We start from the raw sequence: 15742 nt of genomic DNA, 5'->3' as shown, positions 1-15742 counted from the left end.
CTTGCTGCTTGAAGATGGTGAGGATGATGATGATGAGAGGGAAGAAGAGGAAGGGTGGAGGGTTGATAGAGAGCTGGTCAATAGCAGACAGACAGACAGACAGACAGACAATCTGCAACTATTTTGATTATCAATTAATTGATTGAGTTAGCAAAAATACAATACATTTGCTAGTAACAGTTTCTTAATTGTGAATATTTATATTTTATACCATTGTAAACTTTTCAGTTTTGGACTGCTAGTAAGACAAAACAGGACGTTTGAAGAAGGGAAACTTTCTTTTTGTATAATTATCTGACATTTTGTAGTCAATCCCAAGTCACGTTCAATGACCAAACGAGTAACATAAACAGCCCATGAATGAATTTAGGGTGCCAACAAGTGGGGGAAATGCTAAATAATTCAGTAAAGTTATAAATCATGACTGACTAGGACTGTTCATACTGTAATAATAATAATGAACTTAGTTGTTAAAGACTTTAAGGTCGCGTAAGGCTGCTGCCACCTTGTTAACCTGCCCTAGACTACTACACAGACAATTTAGACTAAGTGATAGGTTCGTTAAAAAAAATACATATATTTTGAAAAAATAGTTTTCCAAATATATATTTTTGGTGCTTTGAGCTCCATAAGCAGAGTGCTGTATATATTTCCATTATATTCGAGAGAAACCAGATATCTCTAAGGCTGATATCTAACTCGAAACGTCATACCAAAACAATCTAGATGGATGAATAGCACAACAGGAAAATGGTGAAATGATGAACTGTACCTTTAAAAAAACTTATATTCCACACAAAGAAAAAACACTTTTGTGAGTTTGGTGAACACACCACAAATTCTGTAATTCCTAACTCAGCATTTAACTAAAGCTTTTTCACTTTCTACGAAATAAAACATTCTTATCCAAAATTTTATTTTGTAAAATATCTGCAACTTATATGAAGGTAAAAAAACGACTTCCGCCCAGTCCGGAAGTCACTTGCTCGTTTCACGATGGTTCCTCCTGTCGCAGTGTCCCCGCTCATCAAGGTAATAACTCAAATTATTCGCCTTGAAAGATTGTAATTGTTGTGACTTTTGTCAGCTTAAACGGAGCAAACTCATTTAAAACGCCAGCCTCATGAGTGTAGCTTAGGTCTTAAACGTTAGCTGCTCTAATAGCATGTTGGCTAATGTTATGCTAATGCTAGCAGTGACATTGAGAGGCTGCGCAGGTGAACTCTGTGAAATCTGGAGCCTCGTCCACACTATGTCTGATACTAACTTATTAAATATCATTAGCTAGTGGTTGTGGAGCTGTAATGATACCAGTGTGTCATTTAAGCGTTGTCCTGTTCAGCAGGAGGGGCAGAGGAAACTGAACTGAGCGTGTACAGTTTAGTCTTTTATTTTGTTAATGTCACATCAGTGAGTTACTGCAGTGGACTCTTGCTGACATGTCGCAGCTCCTCACTCTGTCGGCTGGTTTGTTTTCACTATTAAACATGTTTTTAATCATTGTGTTGCAGACGGCCAGGTGGTCGGCTCTGCTGCTCGGCGTCTTCTATGGCAAGCAGAGGTTTGGTAAGTTCGTGTCTGCGCATGCGCCACTGAGTGTACCTGTCAGTGTCCAAACTTCAAGGGCAGCAGGTTTCCCAATGTATTCACTCTAGTTACTTTAAATTAAAGCAGGTCTGATATTGATAGTATGAATGATGCTGAATTACATTTAGCTGCTTTAGTTTCACTTATGTGGTTATAATGATATAATGGTTTCTAATAATAATTGACTCTGAATCAGCTGCTATAACACTATAATTTCCCTTCGGGGATAAATAAAGTATTTCTATCTATCTAATTAGGGTTATATTTATGTAAGTAATTACAGTATTTATCAACATTTGGACCTGAACAAACAATTAAATGAGTCATATTTTACAAGTCTGACCATATCATTTCCCAGTGATCCACTCAAAACAATTTTAGATGTAAAATCTCAACGTTTTCTTTTTAAATATATTTATGAGTTACTTCTGAAACCTGCGTAAATTAAAACCGCCACACAGCATTTGTATAAAAAGAAAGTACCTCATTTTTACATCTGTTATTTGCTCCCTTCTTCCACCAGGAGCAAATGCTAGCAGTTGAGTTTTCATAAAAATAAATGTATGATTCATATATTAACTGCATGCCAGATTGCCTCCTAAATTACCATATGACTGGTTTCTGAGAAGCATTGAAAGGCTGTTTTTAAACAGTCTGGCGCAGTGCTCACTCCACATAAACACCCGGGTATACAGAGCTACTTTACATCGCTTCTGGCAAACTTCACATGGAACAATGAAGGCAAAACAGCATCGCTGATCTGGCCTGGCCCAGAAAGAAAACACATAACTTGTCAGCGTGTGTCTGTCTCTACAGAGTGTATTTTTAACTGGTAGGCGACCAACAACATTATCTTGCTTTCACCTTGTTCTTCTCTGCGTCACTCTGTGTCCTCGCCCTCATTGAAACTCAAAGAGAGCAGAGAAATGAGACAGATTTGTTGTTCACAATGTAGCATTATCAAGTAAAAGTCTTGGATTTTAATGCGTCAGAGATGCAGGATGTATTGCCAGAAGCTGAGTATCACTAAGTATATTCAATCTTGTAAGGTGTGTGCAGGGCGCTCGATGCCTCGATAGTCATTAGGATATTTTTGCACACTGCAAAAAGGTCAAATAAAAATGTTCACTGTTAAAATAATGACTGGTTGTGGTCTTATTCAGAGTACCTGAAGCCCATTGCAGAGGAGGAGAGGAGGATTGAGGAAGCAGAGAAAAAGGCCAGAGAGGAGCAGGAACGCATTTACAAACAACTGGCTGAAGGTAAAACACAAACACTCTTTATTCTTGCCTCTCTGTGTCTGTCACCTTTTTTATTGCTTGTTTATTCTAATGAGGCGCCACACAGTTCCACATTTTGTCCACAAATTGTCTTATTTACGTATTTTCCCCTCTTCTGTCTCCTCTCTGCAGCAAACGAGGACACCATCCTCAAATGAATTGTCTGTGGACCTGAGTCATTATGTTCCAAACTCAATAAAATCAAACAATATTTTTCATGTGATAATTGAAGTGGTCTTGTGTTATTTGTTGAGGATTTATCTGCATACTAAAATAGAAAATGACATCAAAGAACTTCATATAATCTAATTAGGAAGGGTCTTCTTTAAACACTTCACTTTTTCAAGTTCTTCAGGTGTAGAGTTGCACACAGACAGAACACACAGTACTGAGACAGTGTGGTAGTGTGTTGCGTAGCTGTCCTTCAGTAGGAGATGAGCCTGGGGTAAGAACATGGTTGTAATCCTGGCCTAGTTTAGCAGCAATCCCAGGATTGGGGTCAGGGACCAGTAGTAGAAAGTGCAGTGTGGACAGAAGTGTTCCCTCAATACTCTTGTGTAATATTTATAACCTTGATTATGAACTCTGGATTGCCTTAAAGCATTATATAGTACACACTGTGTTATATTTATGATGGCTAAGTGGCTGTAGATAATTTTAGTACATTTCAGGATGCTACATGTAACAACATTTCGTTTTTTAATAAGATATGTCTATAAAGTCAGTTTCCTCAAGTGGTAAATGTTATTAAATATTGTGGGTATCAAGTTACAATGTAATGTACATTGTAGTCTGTAAGCAAGTGTCAGTATCACAGGCAAGTAATTCACTCAGTTACCTCCATAAAAATACATTTTCTTTATTTAGGTCATTGTTGTACACATGGAGCGCATGAAGAGGCAAGCTTTAAATTACTGACCATAAAGAAAATAAAGTCTATTTAGAAATCTTGATGGATATTTCCACAGCATATTAGAGGTATTTATCGCCTAATGTTACATCATCTCTGATACACCCACTCTTTCTTTCCATATGTGGAATACATGATAAAAACCATATCTCAATCATTTAAGGTAATAAGAAACAACTTGATGACTCATTTGCCAGTGCTCACTAATTTTACTATTTTAAAAAATAAGCATCTATACTTCAACTAGAAAAATATTTTTTTTATATATTTACAGGGAGGAAGGAAATATGTACAAGTCATTACAAGAAGTCGTTCTTTTGTCTCAAACAGCTTCACTGTGTGTGCAGAAATACATGCAGATGCACGATGGACTAGTGTTTAACACTTGTCACAACAGTCCTGGTTTGTAGAGTTTGCCTGTTCTCATTTGTGTTTCCATTTCCTCTCACATCATTGTTAGCTATTGTAAAATACTCTTAATATTGCCCTTAATATTGCACAAGACACTGGCCTCAGAACTGTAATTAGTCCTCAGATGGAGCACTAGGGCTGACCCCTGCTTCTATTTAGGATGGGATCATTGCAATGGATTAATGTCCCTTTAGGGATTAATATGCGCTAACTTTTTGCTCCTGCTACCATATAATGTTTAAACTAACTGGAATTACCACTGAGGTCCAGTCATTCAGTTCAGCTAAAGTTAATCAAATGTACTAATTTCCAGAGTAGTAACTCGGTTTCAATGTGCTCTTACTTAATAAGACATTTGTAATTGTGTATTCATAAAATATAATTACATTTTAGCAACTCTCAGATGTATGTACAGTATAAAGGCATCATGAGAAAGCAACTAGAGGCTTGTATGTGGACAGTTAATTCTCTATGCCATCGCCCTAATAATTACATAAAGTAATCTTACTTTATAAAATACATCCTTTACTGCAGCGGTCTTGAGCTTGTCATCTACCTTTGGCTCTCTGCAATCAAGGTAAACAAACTCTCAGTTGTAAATGGTAAGTGACTGGAAGGAGTGAACATGAAGTGATCATTTTGAAATATTGGAATATATGTACAATAGTTCCGTAATAGTTCTATCTACCTGCATTTACATGCTGAAACTTTAAATAAATATTACATTAATGTACAATATACATGTATGTTATATACAGTCTACAGTGACTTGGGCTTTGCAGAAGAGAATTACTTAAATAGTGTGTTCACTCTTACGTAGAACATACTGTACGTGGGTATCACTTAGTACACAGTTGTTTCATAACTACTGTAAAGAAACGGTGAAAAGACATATAAAAGTTTGTCCCACAACAAACGAGCTCACACATATACACGCAGAATCTGCCCATCTGTCCTAACAATCCTCAAAATATAAGGAAACTGGTAGTGTATGAGGTTGAGTGAAAACCTGAGATTCAAACTCTTGATTCATATTTTATAATGTTGTTTCTGTTGTTCCTCAGTGAGGTTTTTCCATAGTGTGTTTGTGTCCCTTAAAGGTACATCTTTGCTCTTCTTGGTGAGGACCCTCTTCTCATTTAGGTGTTTTCTGATCAGAACCAGTTTTTCTGAAGAAGTTCTACGGGGCTGTGCATTCCCTAATGTATCCGTCTTCCTGACCTTATTGCATTTTTTCCTTGGCGATGAGGCTGACTCGACTTTGGTGCTCAGGTGATTCTGAATTCACCCTGTCAGAAGCCGTCCGTGTGCACTCCCATCGTGTGAACAGCTTCTTGATCTTTTTAACATACTGAGCAGGTCTTGGAGCCTGAGCCTCCTCCACCACCACCGGGGTTGTTTGCAGCTGATGGACAAAGACACATCAAATAAACAAGTAAATATATTTGTGGATTATGGGGATGATGGTACTTGACCTAAAGAGTGTAACAAAATGGCATGCAATTGCACAAACCACTATGATTGGGCAAATATAATTGCAGTGGTTCTGATATATTTCATAGTTGTGGGATCATCCCAAAGAATTACAGCACCTTTACTGGCTGTGGTGGCCTCTTTAGCTGCCTTCTCTTCTTCTATGGCTTTCAGTTTAGCTTCATACTCTTCTTTTTTAGCATTCCACTCCTTCCTGTTATTCAGGATGCCGTCCAGCATGGGCTGAATTTGTGGGTGGAAGCGAGAAAACTCCTGGGAAGAAAATAGTGAAAAAATGAGTGACTGAGTGGATGGTTTTTATTTAGTTGGGCCTATTATAAGGAATTATGCACAAAATTACACAAAGATAGAGCAAGAAACCTCCAAACATATACAAAATAAATTATTTGCTGAGAATAAGCGTGCACTGTTTAGTTCATTAGACTAAATGCAATATTAAACATTACCTTGTAGACAAACGTGCAGACAAAGTCAATGAAACCACACTGTAGCTTGGGAAGCTCTGCTGCCTTGTTCCTGTCCATCATGGGCTGGTGGGAAGGACAGGAAGAGTTTGAGACACTCAAAAACATCATATTAACATATTAACATCTAAAAAATCAATAATTACAGCTGCTGTTTAAAGGTCCAGTGTGTAACATTTAGGGAGATCTATTCCAAGAATGCAATTTCATATTCATTAGTATTCAGTAGTGTACAATCAACTGAAAATAAGAATCTAAAATAAGAAACCACCGTGTTTCTACAGTAGTCCAGAACGGACATACCCAACAGTGGCTCTACATAAGGCCTTTCACAGGTTTCGTGGCCACTGTAGTTTCTCCTACATGCTTGGAAGGCGAGTGGTATTCAGCTGGTTGCAACTGGTCTACACACTGGTCCAAGTGACTGGGAGTGGTGGGGCTTTCTATCAGTACTGTTACAATACAACTCGCCATCAGCGGCAGCACTGAACACAATACTGCTGACCACCTCCAGTGCGTTTGGAAGAACACCTTCTTGAATTTTATTTGTTGCACCGAGTTGGAAATCACCTGCACAGTAATGTTTTTTATACCATCAAGCATGTTCTCCCGATATCATTCTGAGAAGTTTACATATGATGAGTTTATGTTTTTAACATTCCTGTTTAATAAGCACAGAGCCTGAAATAGTCTCAAAGCGCTTGATATTTGTGTTGCTGTAGGTTGGTTAAAGATACTACAACAAGTCACATTTATGGTCTACAGCCCTTGTTAGTGCATGTGTCAACAAGGCAATCGTCTGAAACCGCAGTTAACAGCAGTTCAACAAACAAAATACAACAAAAATAAATTATCATCCTTATTGCCTAATACCACACAACATATACCCTACACAGTTATTTACTGATACTATAACATGTCCTGTCACATGTTCATGTTTCACACAGATAGAAATATAACTCACAATAGGTTGTTGTTCCAGGACTGTCCTCTCCAGGTCGCCCTGCTCCCAAAACTCTGCTGCTACAGACAAGGCAACCTGAAAGATACACACACACACACAGTTATCTGTAGAAAAGCAAATCACAAACACTCAGTGAGTCACTGATTTATTACATTTTGGTGCTTCTGACCTTGCTCTGCACCTCCCAAGGCTTGGTGATAGCTGACAAGTCACATGCGGTCATCATCATAGCCCTAAAATGGAAAATATTTAGACAATCAAGTGAAATGTAAAAGAACAAAGGACTATGTACATGCTTGTCGTACTCACATGAGGATTTCTTTTCTGGTTGTTTCCAGAGACATGAAGTCGACCCACTTCTTTTCATCCTCATATGTGTGTGAAAGGTCCACGATCTTCTGGAACATGGTTCTTTTCCTAGCAAGGTACAAGGAGAGGAACTATTTTACTATTTATCATTATGTAATTTTAGAGAAAAGATTCAAAAAGGAAGAGAGAAAGGAAGGAATAAACATGTAGAGTGAGTCAATGAGAGATTATGCTAACTTGAAATAAAGAGCCAGGTCAGTGGCGATGATGGCGATGTCCGTGAGATGAATCACATGGTCTACTTGTCGCCTGTGAAGGTTCTGGTAGATATTCAGTGACTGCAGGTAAGATGAGAGGAGATAGATCAATCATAGTGACTAGAGGATGTAATTACGAAGAGATTTTAGTAACATACAAGTTAGGTTAAATTATTCTTCATTTCACCTCTTCTTTCTCACCTCGTCAGCCAAGAGGAACTTTCCAAACTCTAGATGGTGTCTTTCCAAGATGGAGGAGCCATGTAGCTTGGCCAGAGGGTTGCCAGATCTGTTTGTGTTAATAAAAGTTAGATATATGAGTAAAATATGAGATTAACTACAATAAACATCAGCCCCACAAATTGCCCCTCACTTTCAAAAGCATAATCTATCATGTGGCTTTCAAGATGGTTACTAATTTGTTTCTTTGTAGTCCTATAATAAAAGGAACTTTGAAAGACCTGAAACCTGTGTGAAATAGATAATTCACCACAGTGAAAATCATGTCTAATTTTATTACTATCAAAGCTGTGTTACTAGTGGGTAGCCATTGCAGTTAAATGGCTTAAGATGGGCTCAAAAGTGTGAAAATAAATAAGGTTAACATTAATGTAGAAGAGTAACTTATCTGAACTACATGTGAGGATGTGAGCTAGTCTTTGGCCTACAACTTCAATATTACAGTGATATTGCATATATTGTAAATTTTTTGGGTGTGTATATGTGTGCATGTATATATATATCTATATATATCTTTATTGTATTTGTGTGTAGTGTGCGTACAATCCTATATCAACAATAAAGCTGAATCTTGAACTTAATACATTCAGATAGAAGGTGGTTTGTGTACACATATAACATACACTGATTATTTAGCATTATTATGGCACTAACACACAGCAGTGTTGTTATTATACCTCTCTTAAGAGGGCTGATTTTTTCTGCATACCCACCTATGCAAATAGTTTTGTGTGGCTTTAAAGCAAGAAACTTACTTGACTTGGTACAAGTTGTTGGTCCCTCTGTGATCAATATCATGGAGGAAGCCTGCAGTTATCATGGCCATTACCTCTAAGTCGGTGTAGTACCGCTTCAGCATTCCCGTCTGAGCACACAAGGTTGTTCAAACAAAGAAAATACACAACATTTTGTTGATAGTTTTCCTTTTTTAGGCTTTCAGGAATAGAACATGAAATTGGAATAGCTTGAGCAGTACCGTTAAGAGTGTAAACATGGTCTGTCCCACGTTGAAGCCATGACGCCAGTTGTGGTAGGTGATTCTTCTGTAGCCTTTACTGACAGAGTACATGAACCGAACCAGAACCTGAGGGGAGAGAACTGATTAATCACACGGCTAATGCTTTAATGTATGATAATTTATATTTGTGTATATTTGTGTGTCTAGATCACCTCTTGAGGGACCTGGAACTTCTTGACCACCCCGACCTCATAGTACATCTGGATCCCGCACTTCACTAGTTCCATCTCTGTGCAGTTAAAATCTGCAAAGCGGAACTCATAGATCTCAAACTTCTTGATCAGTGGAGGTAGGTCTTTTTTCTAAGAGGGGAATGAACAGAACGAAAGCAGAGTAAGATTTCACGTTTCTCATTAAATTTGGCTCCTCTTCTAAACATTAGATGCTACTTAAGGGACAAATTTAATGATTAAAGTTTCAGTGTTACCAGGATATCTAGGAGCTCGTCTTCTTCACACTCTCTGGGTTCACAATTGTGCAATTCTCTGGTGTTCTAGAGAGATGAAAAAAATCATTGAGGTGACCAGATAGGAAGTGCAAATACAGAGGTAGTTAAACCACCCACAAAGTGAAACAGGACTGAAAAGAAAGTGTGTTACATGGATGCTGGACTTGTTATGTGGCCTTGTGGTGGGCTAACGGTTGGTCTACTTTGATCCTGAAATGATTTATTTTAAACAAGTACACAGAACTGACCAGGATATTCTGAATCTCATCATCCCGACATTTGACGTGGTAGAGCACCATGTCTTGAGCGATGTCTTTCCGATTCTCCAGCTTGTTCATCTTGTCGTAAGTGTCTGTGTTCAGAACAGACCATCCCAGGAACTGGGTCAAAGCCTAAGAAACAGAACATCAGGATCAGCACAATATGGGGGATGATTCACAGACATTTACATTGCTTGGTAGACTTTTCTTAACCACGTCATACCAAGGTGAATTATTCAGTGCATACAAAAATCTACAAAAAAGACTCAATGTTAGGAAGGCTTGTATACCTCCATGAGCTGCTCATCCTGATCATCAAAAGGCTTTCCATCTTTTCTGTTGTAAAAAGTGGCCACACCAACAATCTCTTCTTTTTTGTTGACGATTGGCAGTGACAGAACGTTTTTTATGGTCCAACCACTGTTGTCGAGTGGCTCAGTCTGCAATATTGGAGCAACAAGCAAAAACATGTGATACTGTATAAACATCTCTCTCTTCATTATCCCTGGACTGGTTTTTGATCGTTTGGCCATTTTAAGTCTCTTACCTGAAACTGGAACATCTCATCAGCTGCTGCATTCATAATGTTACAAATCTGGGAGGAGCAGAAACAACAGATTAATCAAGGTGGAAGATGTGCAAATACATTAATTTGATCCTAACTGATTCAACAACTCGTAGTAATGTAATGAAAGGAAACTCACAAAACCGCTCTCCGCAACGTAAGTAGGCAGACCGCTACTCAAGGCCCAATGATCTGGAGTCGGATTGCTGTGTGACAGAAGTAGACAAGTTAGCAGATATGAGCACTGACTGTGTCCAAACTGGGATTGGGCTACTGGTTCTTTCTGAAGTATTATTGATTTAACTTTGCTTTATGAATAAATGTCAAACTGTCAAACGAAAAAATATGTACTTACGGTATAACTTTAATGTCTTCTTTACCGTGCAAAATATAATCAATCACTTTGTAGAAAATTACCTCCTGGAGGAAAATTTAAACACAGATATTAGATTAAAAGACCAAGGGCAACATCCAGTATGTAGAAATCCACTACCAAGCAAATGCGTTGATAATAATGAAATAAAATGATGTACCCTGCCATCAGGAGTGACAGGGCCAGAGTAAGGTGCCTGCTCTCCCATCAACACTGGCCAGATATCAAAGAACTCCTAGAAGAAGATAGACACAAAAAAATCAGCACCTTATGGTGATAAATCTATGAACAAAAAACATTAGATAATGAAGGAAAAGACACAGTACCTTCTCCTTTGTCATGTCTAGTAAACCGACAGAGTAGCGGTCACAGTTGAGGTAGGCTCGGACTGTGTACAAGGCTTTGTGAAACTGTCGCTCAATGTCTGTCAGCTCTTCAAATACCTTGTTGGCAGACCACAACAGCAGCTGCGAGACATAACACACATATAAACACACATATAGTTCATGTTCATGTCAAGCTTTCAGTTCATATATATTGTTTTTATATGGAATAAATAGAATGAAAAGCCAGTGATGTCTATCAAAACATGCGTGCTTCACCTGTCCTTTACGCGTCTCACAGCTGTGGAGGTAACTCAGATGGTAGATCTTCAAGTTCAAGGTGGCAATTTTCAGATACTTTAAAAAAAGCTAAATGAACAAACAAGAGAAAGGAAAACAATATAAAATCATGCAATTTCTAACATCTGATATACACATAAATTATATATTACAATACAATATAAGATGTGAGGATGTAGGATACAGCATAATATGACACTGCACAAGGATGGATACCACAGTACAAGAAAATATGTGCTTTTTATAAAGACAATGTACAATACACTCCAAAATGTCCCATTGGTTTGGATCACTAAAGCTTTTTGCTAGTTGCAGAAAATACTGTTTTGTTGATTTGATTACATAACAGACTAATGGACTGACTATATACAGTAAATGCAGGTAAAGCATTCATATTACAGCGAACACAAAACAGCTATATGACTCAAAGCTCATTTCATGATAATATTTAAGCATTCTAAAAAAACTGAGGCACGTGGTTACGCATCTAAAAAAATAAGCAACAGTGGTCATGTCTAATTAAAGGCCATTATTCCAGCCATGTATGTATCGTATTTGTGCACCAGTGCTTGTGCATTCAAGACTTACATCTTCATCTTCAGCAGTGAAATGCGGTCCTGTGGTCTTGTTTAGAGCCATGATAACAGCCACCAAGTCTTTGCCGTTGAGGATGGGCGTAGCCAGAACGTTCTTGGTCTGGTAATCTGTGAGTTCATCGACGAATGAGCTGAAGTACTGGCTCTAAAAGATAGAATAACATGTTTTTATATATAAATTGGAAACACACATGCACACAGGTAGGACACTGAAAATGCTTTCATTACTATTACTGTGTATGTCTTTAAAAAACCAAATTTGCTACAAAATTAAGTTTATTGTTAGTGTGATATACAGTTAATGTACTCAATGTAATTTACTTAAACATTTTACATTTGTATTTAGTATATTGTAGACAGTCAGAGTGTGAGTGAGTCATGAGTGGCTTTATTACAGTATAGATTTAAACCAAGACCATTATCGTAGCAGTAGCCCGGATGACAAATTACTCACATACCTGAAAAATTACCAATCTAAATAAATTCTTTTCCCATGATTTACAGAAGCAAAATGTTCCACAATTATATATCAACCAGCTTTTGTCATAAAACTAGAGCACTTATTTAAAATGGACATTTAGTTGACTATCTTTAAAACACCGTATGTATGGAGGCAGCGTAAAGTAAACTAGTTTTGATCTGTTTCAGATTCCTGCTGACTGCTGACTAAATGCCACAGGCATCTAATCCACAGCTAGAGCAGAGGCTGATGGGATCTGGAAATAACTGGATTATGTCTGACAAGGGGATTTACACCTTCACTTGGTCACGTATAGATACGTGTTACTAACTCTTCTTTTACTTGTCTACAGCCATCGTCGGTTTTAAGCCTTTAAGCCTTTTATGTGATTCATGAAAACATGCCATTGTCTATTGTCAAAACTTTCTCTGTTAAGTTTGATATAATAATACCTTAGCTGCCCGATACAGTGCATTCACGCTGCTGTGTTACTGATAAATGCCTCTCAAATTAAAGCTGCATGAGAGCATACAATATTATTTCTAGACTGTATAAATCATATTCTAATTGTTAATTTTCTTTAATCAGGGTGGTGTGATACATTTTGACAGTTTGTATCATTGTGAGCATGTAGTTAAAAGTTAGAAATGTCTCCAGCTACTCCTAACAAAATATCATTTGAGGGATTCTCCTTATTTCTCTTTTCAAATTCTATGAAATTAAAACCAAATCCCACATGCAACAACAAGTCAGTCGTCATGGATGCCATAGCTATCTACACTTGTCCACCGGCAGCATGATATTTTTAGTCTCGACATACATCTGTTTCACTGGGATTTCTTTTGGGGAGAAGCACATTCCTTCACCCAAGTCATCCTGAGTTTTGATCATCACAGACAAATCTAATTTCACCCAACTGTCAAAATGGCCTAAAACTGTCTAATAGAAATAGATATATTTAAGGGAAATATACCACAGTATGAAAAGTATGGCAATCTTGGCCATTATGCTGCGGTCCTGCTCTGTGTGCAGTCCCACTTTGTATTCTATGCTGATCATTTTACATAAAAACTGTGCCTAGTGCAGTTTTAACTTCAGGTCACATTTTCAGGAGGACTTCTTCTTAAAGGGCAGTTTGGCTGAGTCACATTTAGTTAACGAGTTGAAGTCTTACATCACTCTTACTCCTACAATGACATTCACGTAAGATTTAATTTTCACAAAGATAAACATTTAATTATTAGTTAAAGCAAATATATGTGTGGGCTTTGAAAACTGAAGGCTGTGGCGTCATCTGGTGGTGGTATCATGAACAACACTGACAGACAGTAGAAATGCACAACATCTGCACTGCATCCAGACAGAGCTTCATCATTCTAAGTTTAGGATTACTGTTCAGTTTTTTTCCCGCTTACCTCTGTGACATCTTTCACATTAACAGTCTTCTTGGTCAGGGCCACATTGCCGACTATTCCCAAGTCCATTGGATAGACGATCTCAGAGTCTGGTGGCACCACACAGTCATCCAACTCTGCGTCTTTGCTGACATTGAAGAGCCTTGTGGCGAGCTCTCCGATGCCGTTCCGCTGCCGGTACATGAATAAGCTGCACCGGTCCGCGTGGATGAGTGTGCTGATTCTCTTCAGGATCTTGAAGACCACCTTTTCCACATTGATGTTCTCCTGCATGTCTTTGATCAAGTCATACATCAGTTGGCTCTCTTCCAACTTGAAAAAGAAAGAAAGAAATTGTCCCATTTTTAAAATTTGGTTTCAGTAGAGAAAATTAGGACCTTCATTATAAATACAACAAGGTTACACTGTATATGGATGGGTTTATGTGGGCTAATTCAGCCTATCTTCCTCTACCTGCTCTTTTTTCTTAATAAACAGGTAGTGAAATAATACAATTTACCTGACAGAGCTCCTGGAACTGGCTGAAGTCGACTTGTTTCTCTGGGAGTCCTGACGCCTTCGATAAGGAGGCAGGGGCCATCTTCTTGTCAAAGTACTGTTTAGCAAATGCAGGATTTCCTTTGAGGAACTTTTCCACATCTTCCTTTTGCACACTCATGGTTCCTTCTTCCTCCTCTTCTCCCAAATGTTCCTGTCTTCTCCCTCTTCAGCTCAGTGATGGAGCTCCCGCTCGGTCCAATGCTGCTCCAAACAGGCTACCTCCAACTTCTTGAAGTAGAAAAAAAGAATAAGCAAAAAAAAAAAAACCACAATGCACAAGGCTTCTGGTTTCCCAAAATTATCCCCTAAATAAAAGAAAAAAATCTTACCCAGGTATTATACACAAAGGGGGAAAACAGAAGTGGACACATTCAAATGCAGGTAAAAAATAATCCCCCCTGTTAGTGGGATGAGTGGACCGAGTGAGGGAGAGCCCTGAGGAGAAGGCAGAGGGCTGAATCCAAACAATCCTTCTGTCATCAGCAGATAGTGCTGAAGGTTAGCAGGGATCTGCCAATGCTAAACTTGTCAGCTGATCATCTAGTAACGGATATGTGGGTCAAATGATCCAGTCTGCAGGCTGCCTCAGTACATTCAGTACCTGTGTAACAGCGCAGATAAATCGAAAGGTTAAATTCTGCAGGAAAATAAATTGCAAGAAAAACATCAAGATTTCACACAAAAGCTGCTTTTCACTGCATTCTTGAACTGTCAATTAATTCAAGATAACATTTGTTTTATGTCTATTTTGAAAGCCAATTTCAAATTAAATCAATTCGATTTCTATGGCTTTCTTAGTCAAACCACAGACAAACAAACAATGAGACAGAAATAAAACTAATCAGCAAACATCAACCACAGAACAAAATGAAGCTGAAAAGATATAACAAATGTAGATCATTTTGGGATGGTTCTTACCAACTTAAACCCAGAGCAGACCAGAATACTCCTTAATGAAATCATTAAACCTGTGAAATAAATAATAAATTAGGAGAAATCTAAAGCATACTTTGTGTAAAGGATCAGTTTGCATCCATTTATTAGTTACAATTATATGCCCATATTTTTTAGTTTGTCCTATAACTTCCATATTATTTTTCAGTTTGTTATGACACAGTATTGTGTCTATCACTCTCATACATGCAGGTCTACCTGTACAAGCTCTTTAAGTCCTTATTAAACAAGGCCTCCTCTGGCATAAGCCCTCTTTAGTTAGGACACTAGCTGATTATCTCAGCACCCCAACTCTCTGTCTTTCTCCACATGCAATCTTTAATGCAGTCTACCTGCAGTGCCTTTCTGAGTTTTCACAGCATCGACTGTCATTATCATATTTAAGAGACTGATGGTCGATGATATCCTGAGAGGGTTGAGCGAGTAAAGCCATCCAGAACAGTCATTTAACATTCATGAGTCAGTACTCTCAGCAACAAACACACACAGACACAAAGTGGAAAAATAGAAATGTTCTGAAAGTTAATCCTTTCTTTCAGAGCGGGGAGGACCTGTCTATTATAAGGTTCCATAA

The 15742-nt window shown here is 38.1% G+C and overlaps 1 protein-coding gene across 1 annotated transcript; it reads right to left on the bottom strand.

Annotated features, from left to right (window-relative positions):
• Positions 1 to 5410: 5410 nt before the first annotated feature.
• On the bottom strand, positions 5411 to 14332 carry pde6b (phosphodiesterase 6B, cGMP-specific, rod, beta). Its single transcript, XM_035668303.1, has 23 exons — positions 14174 to 14332; positions 13675 to 13986; positions 11792 to 11944; positions 11183 to 11272; positions 10907 to 11047; positions 10741 to 10815; positions 10563 to 10627; positions 10347 to 10413; positions 10190 to 10237; positions 9933 to 10082; positions 9631 to 9774; positions 9362 to 9427; positions 9087 to 9236; positions 8893 to 9000; positions 8672 to 8781; positions 7878 to 7965; positions 7657 to 7757; positions 7420 to 7527; positions 7280 to 7343; positions 7111 to 7185; positions 6129 to 6212; positions 5776 to 5934; positions 5411 to 5593 (listed from the first exon to the last, which is right to left on the bottom strand). The coding sequence occupies exons 1-23, from the start codon at positions 14330 to 14332 to the stop codon at positions 5411 to 5413; spliced, it is 2700 nt and encodes an 899-aa protein (XP_035524196.1).
• Positions 14333 to 15742: the final 1410 nt, after the last annotated feature.

Source organism: Morone saxatilis, unplaced genomic scaffold, assembly GCF_004916995.1.
Source record: "Morone saxatilis isolate NCDOM2014 unplaced genomic scaffold, NCSU_SB_2.0 Contig21, whole genome shotgun sequence".
NCBI lineage: Eukaryota > Metazoa > Chordata > Actinopteri > Moronidae > Morone > Morone saxatilis.
Note: the sequence above shows the minus strand (reverse complement) of the source record. Positions and strands in the feature narration are given on the sequence as shown.